Source organism: Cuculus canorus, chromosome 3, assembly GCF_017976375.1.
Source record: "Cuculus canorus isolate bCucCan1 chromosome 3, bCucCan1.pri, whole genome shotgun sequence".
Taxonomy (NCBI): Eukaryota; Metazoa; Chordata; class Aves; order Cuculiformes; family Cuculidae; genus Cuculus; species Cuculus canorus.
In genome coordinates this window covers 7,099,720-7,114,974 of record NC_071403.1, presented here as the reverse complement: position 1 = coordinate 7,114,974, position 15,255 = coordinate 7,099,720, and the positions used below count along the sequence as shown (strand labels likewise).

General features: G+C 36.9%; 1 protein-coding gene across 1 annotated transcript in view; it reads left to right on the top strand.

Annotated features, from left to right (window-relative positions):
- Positions 1 to 15,255, top strand: part of CSMD1 (CUB and Sushi multiple domains 1) — a 1,155,040-nt gene that overhangs the window by 578,226 nt on the left and 561,559 nt on the right. Inside the window, exon 5 of the mRNA XM_054063646.1 lies at positions 2,370 to 2,577. Coding sequence (XP_053919621.1) covers positions 2,370 to 2,577 — 208 coding nt within the window. The remainder of the gene's footprint in view (positions 1 to 2,369; positions 2,578 to 15,255) is intronic.

Genomic DNA, 15,255 nt, shown 5'->3' with positions numbered 1-15,255 from the left:
CATGGCTGACTTAGAATTTTGTGCACCTCGCTGATTACTCTGGATGGAAAAAAGCCTACTTGCTGGCTTTCAAGAGTATAAGTAGAATCCACATGTTATTAATAGGAACTCATACCCTTACATTTTGATTATTAAAAAAATAATTTAATCACATTCTGTTATGACAAAATATGAACAAGAAGAAAGCCTGAAAAGAAAAGAATGTGGAAATCATCAAGTTTGGGTTTTGGTGGTTCATCTCAAACTCTGATGCTGATGATGACCTCAATGGAAATCAGTAACTCAGTGTTAGTTTCTGCATTAAAGTATTGGCACAGGTTGTCTCAAGTTGATTTGCTTTTCTTCACTAGGTTAAATGATGATCTACAGTGAAATGCTATGCAGTTAAGAAAAAAAGGGAAATGGACCATTCTAAATATTATGGGATAACAAACTGTGATTCTCCTTTAAGATTTGTCGTAGTTTTATAACAAATTTAAAATGATGTAATCTTTGCATGTATTATACACCAGGAATTTCAACTTTGATCCTTGGCTTTACCCATGAGTTCTTTAATTTTCACATCCTTTCCTCTCTCATCCCTTGAAGGCACAATGGCCTTTTCAATATACACTGTATAAAAAGAGGGAGGATCACAGAAATGGTCACCAACAGAAAGAAATCTTTTTGGAGTGTAAATCTATTGCACCTCAAATCTCCTTCATTTAACAAAGAAGAACACATAAATATCAGGGTCTAGAAAGTAAGATATGAAATTTATCAGAAAGATCTTTCCTCCACTAAGAAATTTGTGTGCCAAGAAATCATAAAACTCAATAAGCCTTTGGTAATCAAGGTTGTGTTAAATTTCTTTATATCAAAATTTACTTTGCATGTAGAAGAGTAATGATAACTACTTGTTCAAATCTCTTCAGCAGCTTTCTCTCCGCTTTTTATTCAGATTAATTGTCCATACAGTACTTAAATGTCAGAGAAATTATTCGGTTTCTGCCTTTCTCCCATTTTTTCCTTTTATTTCAGTCCCTTATTAGCTATTTGTCCTATTTTAATAGCCCCCCTTTTTAATATACAACCATACTATTACTCTTCCTTTAATTCCAATGAATCTTTCTTTCCTTCAGATCTTCCTATAAAACTCACTTTCACTGACAGACTTTCAACTGTGATAGAGAAGAACAGCTCTACTCTACCCCTCTCTGTTTTCTTACTTAGCAATTCAGTCATTATCCTAATTAGACTCTAAGTTCCTTGTGTCATACACCTTGCCAAGCTATTTGATTTTATATCTCCTCATGCACTTATAGTATGCAAATAATACCTAATGATAATAGCAGTAAGTAAGGATGAAAAAATGGATAAAAATTAAATGCTCCTCTTTTGATCATTTACCTATGCAGAAATATTTTTAATTACTATTGCTGAAATTTTCATAGGCGCATAACAATACACCAAGAACCACTTGGTGACTTTTTAATCTTTCATGCCAATGAATTTCATGGATGACATGTTTTGTGAGTTGATTTAATTATGTTTTAATATCCAATACTAATAATAATCAACATATCTTTAAAGCTTTCAATGAAAACTCATGTGGTTAAATAGAGTACAAGAAGGCTCCTAAACTCCTAAAACCTTAAATTAACATATATGTAATATGTTAAGCGATATTCCAGGCTCTAGCAGGAAATTCTTATCTAATGTATTTTTTGAAGTTTGGTTAATAACCATTAAAAATTATGTGTTATTAACTGATGATGTGTGAGCCTTGGAAGGTCTGCCTGGCAAGAAAACCTTCTGAACTTATTTGCCATCTGTAAACATTCTGATTCAAACCCAAAAAACCTCCTGATAATGACTAGTATTATTTGATTAGTGCTTCCTAGTTTAGGAAGGCATTTAAATCTATATATTTTTTCTGCTATTTTTTATAGTTAAAAGGCATGAGAGACGAGTTAGAAAAAAAGCACTCAGTATTTTGTAAATTGTATCACAGAGGGACAAACTGTATTTCTGTGATTTCCTTCCTAGTTGTTTCCTAGGCTTCTTCTGTGGACATTTTCATAGAATCAAGGCACAAGTTCTCCAGATCAGCTCATACAATGTCTCTGGTGGTCTTACGCTTCTTTCTCCTGGCTTTAAACTGTCACCAACAAACAAAACAACCAAAAAAACCCAAACAAAACTATGTATGGCTTAAAGGCCAGAAAATGTTCTATTCTTTTCCGCTGGGCAGTATTCTGTTTCTCTGTGTGCATGTATTTATTTATACCTTATGTGCAGAAGGAAAGACCTGGGTTTGCTCAGGCACAAGGAGGAATGATGCTTCTTTAAAGTGCAGGTTCATTAGTAATTGATATTCTGTTTATCAGCTGAAGGAGCTTGTGGAGGGACACTACGTGGGACAAGTGGAACTATTTCAAGTCCTCACTTCCCTTCTGAATATGAAAACAATGCTGATTGCACTTGGACCATATTGGCCGAACCAGGAGATACCATTGCTTTGGTCTTCACTGACTTCCAGTTAGAGGAAGGATATGACTTCTTAGAGATCAGTGGAACAGAAGCACCATCAATATGGTAAGTCGGAGATCATGTAAAGATCTCAGTTTCTGTTTCTCTTTGTTGGTAAGAATTGTGAAAAGATAGTAAGGGATATTTATTTGATATGTTTTCTACCTGTTAGCAATTGCTATTTTGCTACGCATTTTCCGTTGGTCCTTCTCACCCTCTAGAACTCAAAAAAAAAATGTAGTAGTTTTCTACAGCTTATTCTCAAATCCAGATCTTTCCTCTTATTTTCCCACACCTTTGAGAGTTATATTTCTAAGGCATCTTAGCAGTGAGAATTCTTTGATATTACATATTTGAACTTAGTATGGAAACATTTTATCTTTCTTGGGTGTGTTATCATGATATTGTACTCCAGAAATGAAAGTAGTGAGCAAAATTCAGCCTCACAGTAAAACAGGAATATATAGAGAGCAGATAGGTGCCATCTTATCCTAAACAGGCTATAATTCAGTTATACTATGTGTATTCATGTATACATGCATTATTATCTTGTGTTTGCTGATGTTAAAACTGTTAGTTTAGCAATGTTAGGGCTTAGTGATTACAATACTAAGTCTACATTCCCTGTACTAAGTAAAAGACGATAGTTCTGTCTATGGGAATGGATTAAGTTGCAGAACAATTTGCATTAGGATTTCTTGACATACTACATATGCAAGTTTTTAATTTTTTTTCATTTCTGAGAATGTCACGCGCTTGACATTTGTGCTATTGGTATGAAATGTAGCCTAGAAAAAAATACAGGCCTGCTGCTTGCAGATGACTGATGGTTATTATTATTATCTTCAGATTGCCTTTCTGGAGATCTGAAGCAATCTTACTATTATTTTAATGACATGCCAGGTTAGGCAGTGCATTAATGATTGTGAAGTTCTAGGTAACCTGTGATCTGTCGAAGAACTCTGTAAAATTAAAACATGTGGTAATCTTTGGTGGCAATTACGTAAAACCTTTGCTTTGGAGATACTTGATGCTTTGGAGAGTCATGATTACTCTGCAACATTTCTACACCACCAGAAGTTGTATAACACCAGTCAGTGAAGCAGTTTTGTATCACGTTTAGGTTGGAAAAAATCAAATTAAATGCTCACGTCTGGCTGTTGGAAACAGAATAAGTGAGTACCTCACTTGCATCTCTCTCATGCACAGGCATGAGCAAAAGTCATCAGTGCCATTCTTTTCCTGTTAGGGATTCTAAGGACCAGAAGCTGAAATCTTGAAGGAGAACAGCTAATGGAGTCTTGCTGCAGAACATAAAAATCCATCCATTGAATTTTGTGTAGGGGGCTCTAGTAGACACCAGCAACTTGAAATTTTGTTGCAAGAAATTAATCTGTTACTGAACTTGAACACCGAAGTGTAGGAGTAACTTTACAGTTAGACAGTCACATAGGCATATCTGTTCCCCAGAAGATTTCTGATATGAGGAACATGAGCAAAAAGCAATGGAAACATGTTCTGCATTGATTTCATATGGTATTGATCAGCGTTACGTTGGAAATCAGAGATCTCATAATCTCATTTCTCCTACAATTAAATCTGAATGTTTTTCTTGTTTTCCCCATTTTCTGGGTTGAAAAATTTTACTTCTTTCTTTTTTTTTTTTTTCTTTTTTTCTTTTAACACTAAACTGTCATCACTAAAAGCTAAGGATTTATTATATGTCCCTAGCATCACTGATAGAAGCTTGGAGAAGCTATGGGAAGTTTTATTAGAAATGGTTAAAAGATTATTTTATAATTTAGAATGAAGTTACACATTCAGCTATATTTAAGCCAGAAGTGTTACCATAGTGACAATAGAGCCATGCTAAATGTAGCGCATGCTGTAATCTGCTAAAATCAGCTGTGTGTTTAAATGTGAAGTTGTTCCCTACTTAAAACTAATGGTCTAGAGGTGTATCATCTTAAAATATGATTTTTTTTTAATTGCTCCCTTTTATTGCATTTGGCATCATGTCAAAACCTTTATACACTAATTCTGCGTTAGGAGACACGTATTCCATTAACACAGTCTGGTAATTATTATTGTTTTTTCACTTGAAGGAATATTTTCTCTGAAATAAACCAAATATTTTCCTAGTGAAGCGCATAGAAAGACAGATAGACAAGCACTTCAAAAACTAGAAAGAGAGTGAGACTAAAGAAAATAATTTCAGATTGGTCATTCTTTAGTGATTTTACAATATGGTGCAATAAGTCTCGATTGCCCTCTCCAGACATATCAACAAGGTTAGAAGCAGTTCCAGAGTCATTACAGCAGTAAAAGGTAGATGGACTTACTTTAAGCAAAACAATGGAAATGGTAAAACAAGTAGAATCTAAATGTTGAGTAAAAATAATCATAGGATCATAGAACCACCAGGTTGGAAAGGACCCACTGGATCATTGAGTCCAACCATTCCTAACACTCCCTTAAACCATGTCCCTAAGCACTTCATCCACCCATTCCTTAAACACCTCCAGGGAAGGTGACTCCACCCCCTCCCTGGGCAGCCTCTGCCAGTGCCCAATGACGCTTTCTGTGAAGAATTTTTTTCTGATATCCAGCCTGACCCTTCCCTGGCGGAGCTTGAGGCCATTCCCCCTTGTCCTGTCCCCTGTCCCTTGGGAGAAGAGCCCAGCTCCCTCCTCTCCACAACCTCCTTTCAGGTAGTTGTAGAGAGCAATAAGGTCTCCCCTCAGCCTCCTCTTCTCCAGGCTAAACAACCCCAGCTCTCTCAGCCGCTCCTCATAAGACTTGTTCTCCGGCCCCCTCACCAGCTTCGTTGCTCTTCTCTGGATACGCTCCAGAGCCTCAACATCCTTCTTGTGGTGAGGGGCCCAGAACTGAACACAGTACTCAAGGTGCGGTCTCACCAGTGCTGAGTACAGAGGGAGAATAACCTCCCAGGACCTGCTGGTCACACCGCTTCTGATCCAAGCCAAGATGCCATTGGCCTTCTTGGCCACCTGGGCACACTGTTGGCTCATGTTCAGGTGGCTGTCAACCATTACCTTCAGGTCCTTCTCCTCCATGCAGCTCTCCAGCCACTCTTCCCCCAGTCTGTAGCACTGCATAGGGTTGTTGTGCCCCAAGTGCAGGACCCGGCATTTGGCCTTGTTGAACCTCATGCCATTGGCCTCAGCCCAGCGGTCCAGCCTGTTCAGATCCCTTTGCAGAGCCTCCCTACCCTCCAGCAGATCCACACTTCCACCCAGCTTAGTGTCATCCGCAAACTTGCTGAGGGTGCACTCAATGCCTTCATCCAGGGCATTGATAAAGACATCGAACAGAGCTGGACCCAGTACCGAGCCCTGAGGAACCCCACTTGTGACTGGCCTCCAGCTGGAGTTAACTCCATTGACCACCACTCTCTGGGCCCGGCCATCCAACCAGTTTTCAACCCAGGAGAGTGTGCGCCCATCCAGGCCAGAGGCTGACAGTTTCTGCAGCAGAATGCTCTGAGAAACTGTGTCAAAGGCTTTACCAAAGTCCAAGAAGACTACATCCACAGCCTTTCCCTCATCCAGTAGTCGAGTCATTTTGTCACAGAAGGCCATCAGGTTAGTTTGGCAAGATCTGCCTTTTGTAAACCCATGTTGGCTGGGCCTGATCACCCGGTTCTCTTGCACGTGCTTCATGATAGCACTCAAGATTACCTGTTCCATGACTTTCCGTGGCACTGAGGTCAGACTGAGAGGCCTGTAGTTCCCTGGATCCTCCCCGCAACCCTTCTTGTAGATGGGCACATCAGCCACCCTCCGGTCTAGTGGAACTTCCCCAGTCAGCAAGGACTGCTGGAAGATGATGGAAAGGGGTTTGGAAAAGACATCTGCCAGCTCCTTCAATACTCTTGGGTGGATCCCATCCGGTCCCATAGACTTGTGGGTGTCTAGGTGGGCAAGCAAGTCTCTAACCTCCTTCTCTTGGATCATGGGAGCCTCATTCTGCTCCTCTAACTCCTGGGTTTGTACACAGAGGGAACAACTTTCCTTGCTATTAAAGACTGAGGCAAAGAAGGCATTAAGTACCTCAGCCTTGTCCTTATCCCCTGTCACTGTTGTTCCTTCTGCATCCAATACGGACTGAATATTCTCCCTAGTCCTCCTTTTCTTGCTGATGTATTTGTAGAAAGATTTTTTATTATCTTTCACAGACTTAGCCAATTTGATTTCCAGTTGGGCCTTGGCCCTCCTGATTTTTTCCCTGCACGATCTCACTTCTTCCCTGTAGTAAACCCAAGATGCCTGCCCTTCCCTCCAAAGCTCATAGACCTTCTTCTTCTTTTTGATGCATCTCAAGATCTCCCTGCTCAACCAAGCTGGCTTTTTCCCCCGCCGGCTCCTTTTCTGGAACATAGGGATGGCTTGCTCTTGAGCTGCTAGGATTTCAATTTTTAAGAGCGCCCAACCCTCGTGGGCTCCCTTGCCCTGAAGGACCCTCTCCCATGGCATTTTGCCAAACAACCTTCTGAACAGTCCAAAGTCTGCCCTCTGGAAGTATAATTTGACATATCTTTAAAATATGTATATGAGATATTATTTGATATATGAGTAATTATATTGATTGTATTATATGCCTTATATTTAATATCTATTCTATTCTATTCTATTCTATTCTATTCTATTCCTCACATCTTTCTAAACCTTCTTTAAGATGTTCTGTTAATTTCCATGCTGAATAGCCTATTTTTGGGTTGTTTTCCAATGCATTGAGAAGGAAAAAGAGATTTATTTGCCTTTTCTTATTCTGAAAAGATTATTTGAAAATCATTCCCATAGTCCATTTGAATGGAGATAGTTTATAAAAAAATCAGATGACATTACTTCATTATTTATTTTGTGTCCATGATACAATTAGGGTGTCCAAAGTTATTCAATTTGGTTTTTATTCCTAATTAAAGAGCAGTTATATGGCTCTCACTCTTCAATGGATGTGCAAATATAGGTGATCACATTTTTAATCCTGCTTTGAATCAACACAAGTGTCAATAGGCTTAAAAAGATGAACATTGGTGTTTGCAAAATGAATGTGAAGCAGGTAGAACGAGCTTTTTAATCTGTAGGAAGTAAAAGTATTATTAGACTATAGATGAAAGAAAACATTTTGGATTTGAATCACTTGCTTAACATAAAGGAGTCTTAGATGTAATACAGGTTGTAAGCTCTTGCTTTTAATGCTAAGAACAGTACTTCTGGGAGCATAACAGAAAGACTGCCTCATTGCTGTGTGGAGTCCATCTCTATGTCCTTTAAATGACTGAGTTTTTTAAGTCTGAAGAGCTTGTCTGTTGTTAATTATTAAAACTAAAGAAAAAAAAGTGTTTGCATGATTTGTAAACATTAAATATAACTTCTTTACACGTTTCCAAATATATCCCTTTAGACTTCAGCTTAAGTTATACAGTACTTAAATTTAAAATCAAAGTTGGATCTATAGTATTATGAAATATCTTAAAAGCCTAGGCTGGAAGGACATGGTTTTGAAGTAAAATCAGGAATATATCACTTGAGAAAAGCTTTGGTTTGCAAGTCTCTTAATGAGTCTTCTCCAAGACTCTTCCTTGAGATGGAGGTGAATTTTGTTGGGTGGTGGTTTTTGGGGAGCTGGTTTGTTTTTTCATTTCAATTTAGACTGTTTTATTATTTGCACATTATGCAAAGCTGGGCAATTCATGTGGGCGTAAACAAGTCTGACTTAGGCTTTTTCATGTTAAAGTGGCTTTGCTGTAACTTTTACAAGACTGAAAACTCTTTTTGACAAAAAAAAATATCCCTAGACTATTAAAGGTGATCATGATGCTAAGAATTAATATGTAGTTACCTTTTTTTTTAACTTGGAATCTTAACATTGAATATACTTAGTTTTTAAATTTATTTTTTCCTCTTTTACCTTACTGTACTATTGTCATCTCACTGTGCTTCCATTTAAACCTAAAATTATCCTCCAAATTTTTGTCAGTATTTGCCAATACAAGAGAATGAACTACACTTCGTAATTTTTAGTCCAACTTCATTTCCTAATGCTGTTTAAAAGTACCTTTAGGATTTTTCTGACTTCCTTATAAATCACCTCAGTATCCTAGTGAGAGGTCACAATAACATGTGTGGATTTGGAGATGGTAATAATGAAGTAGTATAATCTTGGCATGCAATTCAACATGAGTACCTGGAGTCACCTAAAACTCACTTCTTATTTCTGGGTTAGTGAATAACTAGCAGCTGGGTCCTAATACTAATCTATGTTTCTTAGATAAGCACTTCAATCAAAGAACTTATATGTAAGTCAAAACAGTAGTATGATTACTTATGATATGCTTATTGCAGGGGGGTGGGAATGATTGACCTTTACAGGTCCCTTCCAACCCAAACTATTCCATGACTCTACATACATTCTGTTTCGATCTGTGTGTTTCCTGTCCTGTTTACAGACATCTGTCGTAATCTTAGCACCCTCGTTGTGTGAGGTCTATAGCAAAGTAATGCATGAGATTATGGAGTGGTCTAAATCACCTTTTTGATAGACAATTATGGCAGTAGATTTAAATATGAGCTGAATATTTAGCTCAGAATTACATAATTATACAGCTAAAGAGCACCATCTATTGGTTCAGTGTGAAAAGATGTATTACTCGTGGATGCTCCTCCAATAAGGTGGTTGTAAATGCACCAGAAAAGGGCTTGTGACATAGCCTTGGCAATATAAGGGTCTATTTTCTTTTCCCTCTCCATCAGATGAGAACAGATGTGCTGTGGCCAAGCAATGGAAGGAAGACACTTAGATTCCAGGTTTTTCATTTGAGAACGTTATTAGATTTTTATTAATTTACTTGTAATTATTCACTTCTTCTAACTGTCATCCCTTGTTGTTATCAGCGAAAAACTGTAAAAACTCCAGTTATATTGGAGATGCTAATAAAGAGGATTCCTATTTTCTACTAGTTGTGGAGGCTTTTAACTTTCTCTAGCTTTTAACTGGATTTCTCCATTTACCTGCTTTGGTTAGGAGGCTGAGTCCAAGAAGTATAAGCTTCTGTACTCGATAACCTCTATGTCTCACCTGCCATGAACCACATTTCAGTTCTTTTCAGGAAAAGAAGTTGCATTTTTACCCTCTAAGTCTTTCTATAGACTTTCACGTTGTAAAGATTCCAGTTACTGTGTAAAATCCTATAGTCTATCACATTTGAAAATCAACATTATTGGTGTTTAGCACTTGAATACTATCAAGTATATATAGCAATGCTGAAACTTTTAAACTTGATTTATCATAGAACATTATACAATTTCAAACTCCCAAATACATCAGAAGGACTAAGATACTTTTAAGGTGACCGAGAAATATAGTATGTTTGTCTAAATGAAGAGCCTTGTAAACTGAAAAATAAGTTGGAAATGACAGAATATTAGACATTTTCAATTACTAATATGTCTATTTGCCTGATTAGAAATAAAGCTCTGATCATGAAATACATTTTCACTAACTGATTTCTTCCATACTCCGTTTCTTCATGCTCTTGCTACGGCACACATCACCAGTAGGCATTCACATATTGCAAACTGGATAAACGATAGAAGAATCCCTAAAATAAGTAATATGGCAAATGTCGTGTCTCTTTGGAAGACTCAGTAGAATACATCTTTTTCCTTGGCATCTGAATCTTGTCCATTGCTTCCTCTGCTGATGATGCTTGCTTTTCATGGTTTCTTCTAGCCCTTTTCTTTTTGCAATATCTATCTTATCACTGCTTCCTTCCCTTCACTTCCCCACAACATGCTGTATTCCTGTGACCTCTCTCCTCAACATTCCCTGCCATCTTCAACCATTTAAGCTTAAAACCTGGTAAAACTTATCTCAAACAGGCATTAGCACATTATACTTGATCTTCTTGTCCTTTCCCCCTTGGTTTCTAGTAGATTAAGCTTTGAAAAACATAATCCTCAACCCCTTAGGAAAAAAAAAAAAAGAAAAAAAAAGTCAAGTGTGCTATTTAGTAATACTAAAATGATGTATAAAAACTTTGAGGGCCTGTGGAGTTCTGTAATCATGATATGAACATCTCGCTGGTCTCAGAGTTGATAGATATAGTCTCAGGAAAGAGTATCCATCTCACAGATTAGGGAATTTGGAAGGGAAATAGGCAGGCCCAGTGTTTTGCCCAGGATGCCAGCTATGTATACTAAACATGTCATACAGGCAACAGATATGCTTCAGTTCTTAAAGTACTGCTTTCCAGAGTCTTTTAAAATTCCCTGAGTGGGAAATAGCATGTTTTAATTCAGTATCTATATCCAGATCTTTGGCATAGCAGTTGCTATATCCAAACATATGCAGATAAAGAGCTTCTTCACTCCTACAGTTTTCCCATAATAGGGATTAATAAGCTGATCTCATCAGTGATGTATCTTGTACTTTAGCATATTTATCAAAATCATCATGTTCCAAAAAGGATTTTCTGCAGGCATTCAAACGCCTGCTTGAAAAAGTGAATTATTCACAGTTGTAAGTAAATGGTTAGCAGACTTGGGAAGATACAATGAACATTTCTCAGTACCTTTGAAGTCCATAGAACTTAAAAAACAATATAAATGGGAGAGGTAATGAACACTCCCTTCTGCTAACATTTTGATAGGAGAAAGGATGAATCCAGAGTATTCCTGATAGGAAAGCAAGGCAGCAAAGTAATTGTTATTTTAAAATAGGGTTACATTTCTTTCCCCCATCCTGGGCATTATCTTCCTTTCCCTTTCAGCCTAGTAAAGGTAACAGTTTCCTTTTTTTCTTTTTTTTTTTCCTCTTTTATTTTTTCTTGTTTTTATTTTACAGGAGAACATGTCTGAATGCCTTTGTTTGCTTTATTATTTAAGTGTATGTTAAATAATAAAGTACACATTGTGTGAGGAGGTTGGCTTTTCAGATTCTAATTGCTAAAATAACCGTAATGAAGAATGCAACAAAGAGCACAAGTGGTGGTTTCTAAAATAAGCTGAAACGTAACAACATCTGAATTGGTATGTGATCTCTGAGTTGCTGGCATTGCACTGGAAGAAAAGGGGTGGTGGAGGGGAGTAAGGGCTTGGAATTGGTGAGTTAGGACATAAAAAGGAGTCAAAAAAGGGAAGATTTTAGTTTGGGTGGGTTCTGGAGTAGGATGACAGATTTTAAAGAGCTGGTCAGATTTTGGTAGCAGCTTCAGGCTGAATTGGAGTGGCTGGGAAATTTGTACTTCAGAGTAGCAAGGTAAAAATTTCATTTTTTTATGTCAGAAGAGTCTTTGCAGGGCGATACCTCAAATGAGCCTGGAAATTGTATTTGAGTCCACCCTCATACTTGTGCAGAGTGAACAAAAACATCCTAAACCCATAGGACTTTGCTCCTCCCCAAACCAGGATTGTTTTGGCACATACACATTTGTGCAGGACAGCGGTGAAGCCCAGCCTGCCCTCTTCTTTCCTGGTAAATACATGGTAACTTTATCAGTGTTCTGTGCTCTATACCCGGATATTGGCCCATATAATGATGGCAAAAGCTGAAATATAATTTTTCTGAGAGCTTCAGGTAGAAACATAGTAAAACACTTCCCCGAACTCCCTTTGGACCACAACTTTCTTTTGGACTGTAGGTTCATATTGTGTTCTGGGATGGAGGAGATGGAAATAATCTGTTTAAAGAAATAAAGAAGTTTTTAGAGTCCTGATGAAAAGGAAATCTGCTTAAGGCTCAGTTACTAATTTTTTTTAGTTTATGGTAATATGACAAATAGAAAACTTGTAAAAGTTCTTAAGCTTATATTTAAGGAAAGTATATATGAAACATATTATTTATCTTTTGTAATGTTTTCATGCTAATTTTTGTATACCTATATATATATATATTAGTAACTGTATATATAAAAGCATGTGGATGCTTTTGCAAGGATTTTGACCCCAAAACATAGGTTTTGGGGTCAAATGTACTCCATGCTAGCAGTGGTAACTAAACTAATATAATCTCTGGGTTGTGTTAGTTGTGAAGACACAGAGACCACTAAGCTGTTAACACCAGCGTGTGAGCAGTATATGAAGTGAGAATTGCAGAAGCGGTAAATTGATGCATAATTCACAGAACACTCTTGCTTTCTTTACACCTATTAATTTACAGCCTACTGTGCTGAAGAGGTATAAGGGCTTAATTCATATCACATCACAAACTGACAGGAACATAAGAGTGAGAGAACTCGCTTAAGGAAGCACTGCGACCTACAGTATGATTTTCCACCATATTTAAAAAAAAACATGAAAACCACTAGATTTTTGAAATGAAGTGTGTGAACAAGGTTTAAATACATTAACAGACAGCTAGAGTTGCTTAAAATAGCATCACTATCCATTACTGGCATTACTATCTTATGAAATACGTTGTCTAACTCTGGGGATTCAGTATGCTCCTAAAATTTCCTTCTACTGGGTGTGTTGCATTTTACTAAAATCCTTGAAATTAGATTTAGGAGACTATATTTTGTAATGAAGATACCAGCTCATAGCAGTGTATTCAGGTACTGCTAGAAGCTTTTCCTAGAGATATTTATGAATCACCATGTTTCTTATTTTTATAGAGTACCCATGCATTGCAGTCATCCTCAAGTGTAGCTTCCTAGTAAGACAAATTTAAGAGATATTTTGGCTTCCGGAACGTTAGATTAAAATATTGTCCCCCTCTTTTGCCCTATAGCCCTATCAGTGATTCTAGCTTTGCTTACAAATATCACAGTAGTTCTTAAAAAATGCATCTTCTCCCTCATTTTTCCGTGAAGAAAAACCTAACCAAAACTAAAATTCAAACTGTAATTGACTAATTTACACATCTTTGGAGGTCTGTGTTAGTTTGTGAGAAGGATATAGATTAATGAAGAAAATCTTGCCGAGATCACGTGTGGCTATAAATATGAAAAGTTAAAAAGTTAAAGAAATAATATGATTTTGTTCATTTGGGCCATCACAACTTACAGACATCAGTAATAGGAATATTAGACTAGTCTAGAAACAGAAAGACAGATTATCCCCTGGATCTTAAGCTGAGTTCTAGTTTTGTCACTTGAGCTAAATTTAGGAGCAATATCAGAAAGAAAACCAGTCATGGTGTATCAAAGCTACATTGACAGGAATATTGGCCTCTTTTCCTATTAGGATCAGTGAGGATGACGGATAGTACTTTACCAAACTGTTTTTTTCCTGATGCACTCTGTCTTTCTATGTTAAATTTAAAATAAACTAGATTTGTAATACTAGCTATTTCCGTTTTCTTAAAGATATACCAGGGGAATTTTTAATGTGTCTTAACTCTTTAGACATATGCTTTCAAATATTCAAGCACATGAAAAACTAGTTGGTAGGAGTTTACATAGTTGAATGCATTCCTACTTTCCAGCAAGTTAAAAAGCAAATAAAATAATCTCAGCAATTAATAATTTCATTTTTTTTAACCAAGGATGGCATTTTTGGATATAAGAATCAAGTGTGACTATGTCTATTTTATTTTTGTGCTAGATATACTGAAAACTACTAAAACATTTGTTGGTACTGTGGGTTTTTTCTCCAGCACGATACACAGAAGTGGGCGTAATCCTTCAGGAATCTCTTCCTGAATCTACACTGCTAGCTTTCTTGACCAGCTACTAATTAGATTTTTGCATGCTTCTTCTGCTAAAAGCAGTGCTATAATCTATATCAGCTCAGAGCAAACCAGTCAATGAACTGTTCTTACAGTTAATATAGACCTTGGCCCCTGGTATCTCTGTTTAGTTTGCACACAGAATACATCGATTACTCCTTTGACTCTAAAAGAACGTTAAATTGAATTTAAATAACATGTTTATTGATGGATACTCTTTTTAATGTCTGCACGGTAGGCTAGCAGTTGGACTTAATGGGTTTTCTGCAGAGATCTGCACTTCGAAAGTGCTGTGCTGGTTTGCACCTCTGGTGTTTTAAAACAATAGTTACAGCACAGAAAGTTAAGATATGATGCGTAGCAGAGACTGAGATATCGTTCCTGTTTTGCCCATCTCCCACGTAGACCAGGGAGAGAAAATCCAAAGAAGCAAATTTCCTGTGATAAAAAGAAAAAGCAAGGATTTTGCTATTTCGACAGTTTGGCTAAGCTTGGCGCAGAACATTAAAGAGCATAAATTTAAAGTATAAACCAGCTAAAATAAAATTAAAGATGCAAATACTAATTTTTTTTTTATATACATTGGATGCTTTGTAGCTAATGCATATATTAACTGAAAGAAATATTCAGTATGCTAATAAGATTGGCAAAGAATTGCATCCCAGTTTAAGTGAAGCAGATAGAGGGTGCAGAAAGGAAATACAAGTTTTCCAGGCCAGAAAGTGAGAATTTATATTAGGATAATTGCTAGTGCGTTTTTACCCAGGTATTTATAGCTATTAATTAGAAATGATACTGTAGAATGTGACATGAAGATCTGACTAATACAATGGAATTCTGTAGTTTTAAATTCGTGCAGAATTCCATGTAGAGATTTGTGATCACCTGCTCTTGGAGGAGAATTAGCATGTGGTATATTTTGTATTCAGAGATTTTGGAAATTATGGATTATTGAAAGACAGCCTCAATTCCAGATATTATTCTACATCCAAACAGAAGCCACACTTTTCTTAGCAGGTATTAATTTTTGTGTGCCTATTTTGAAATTAGCAG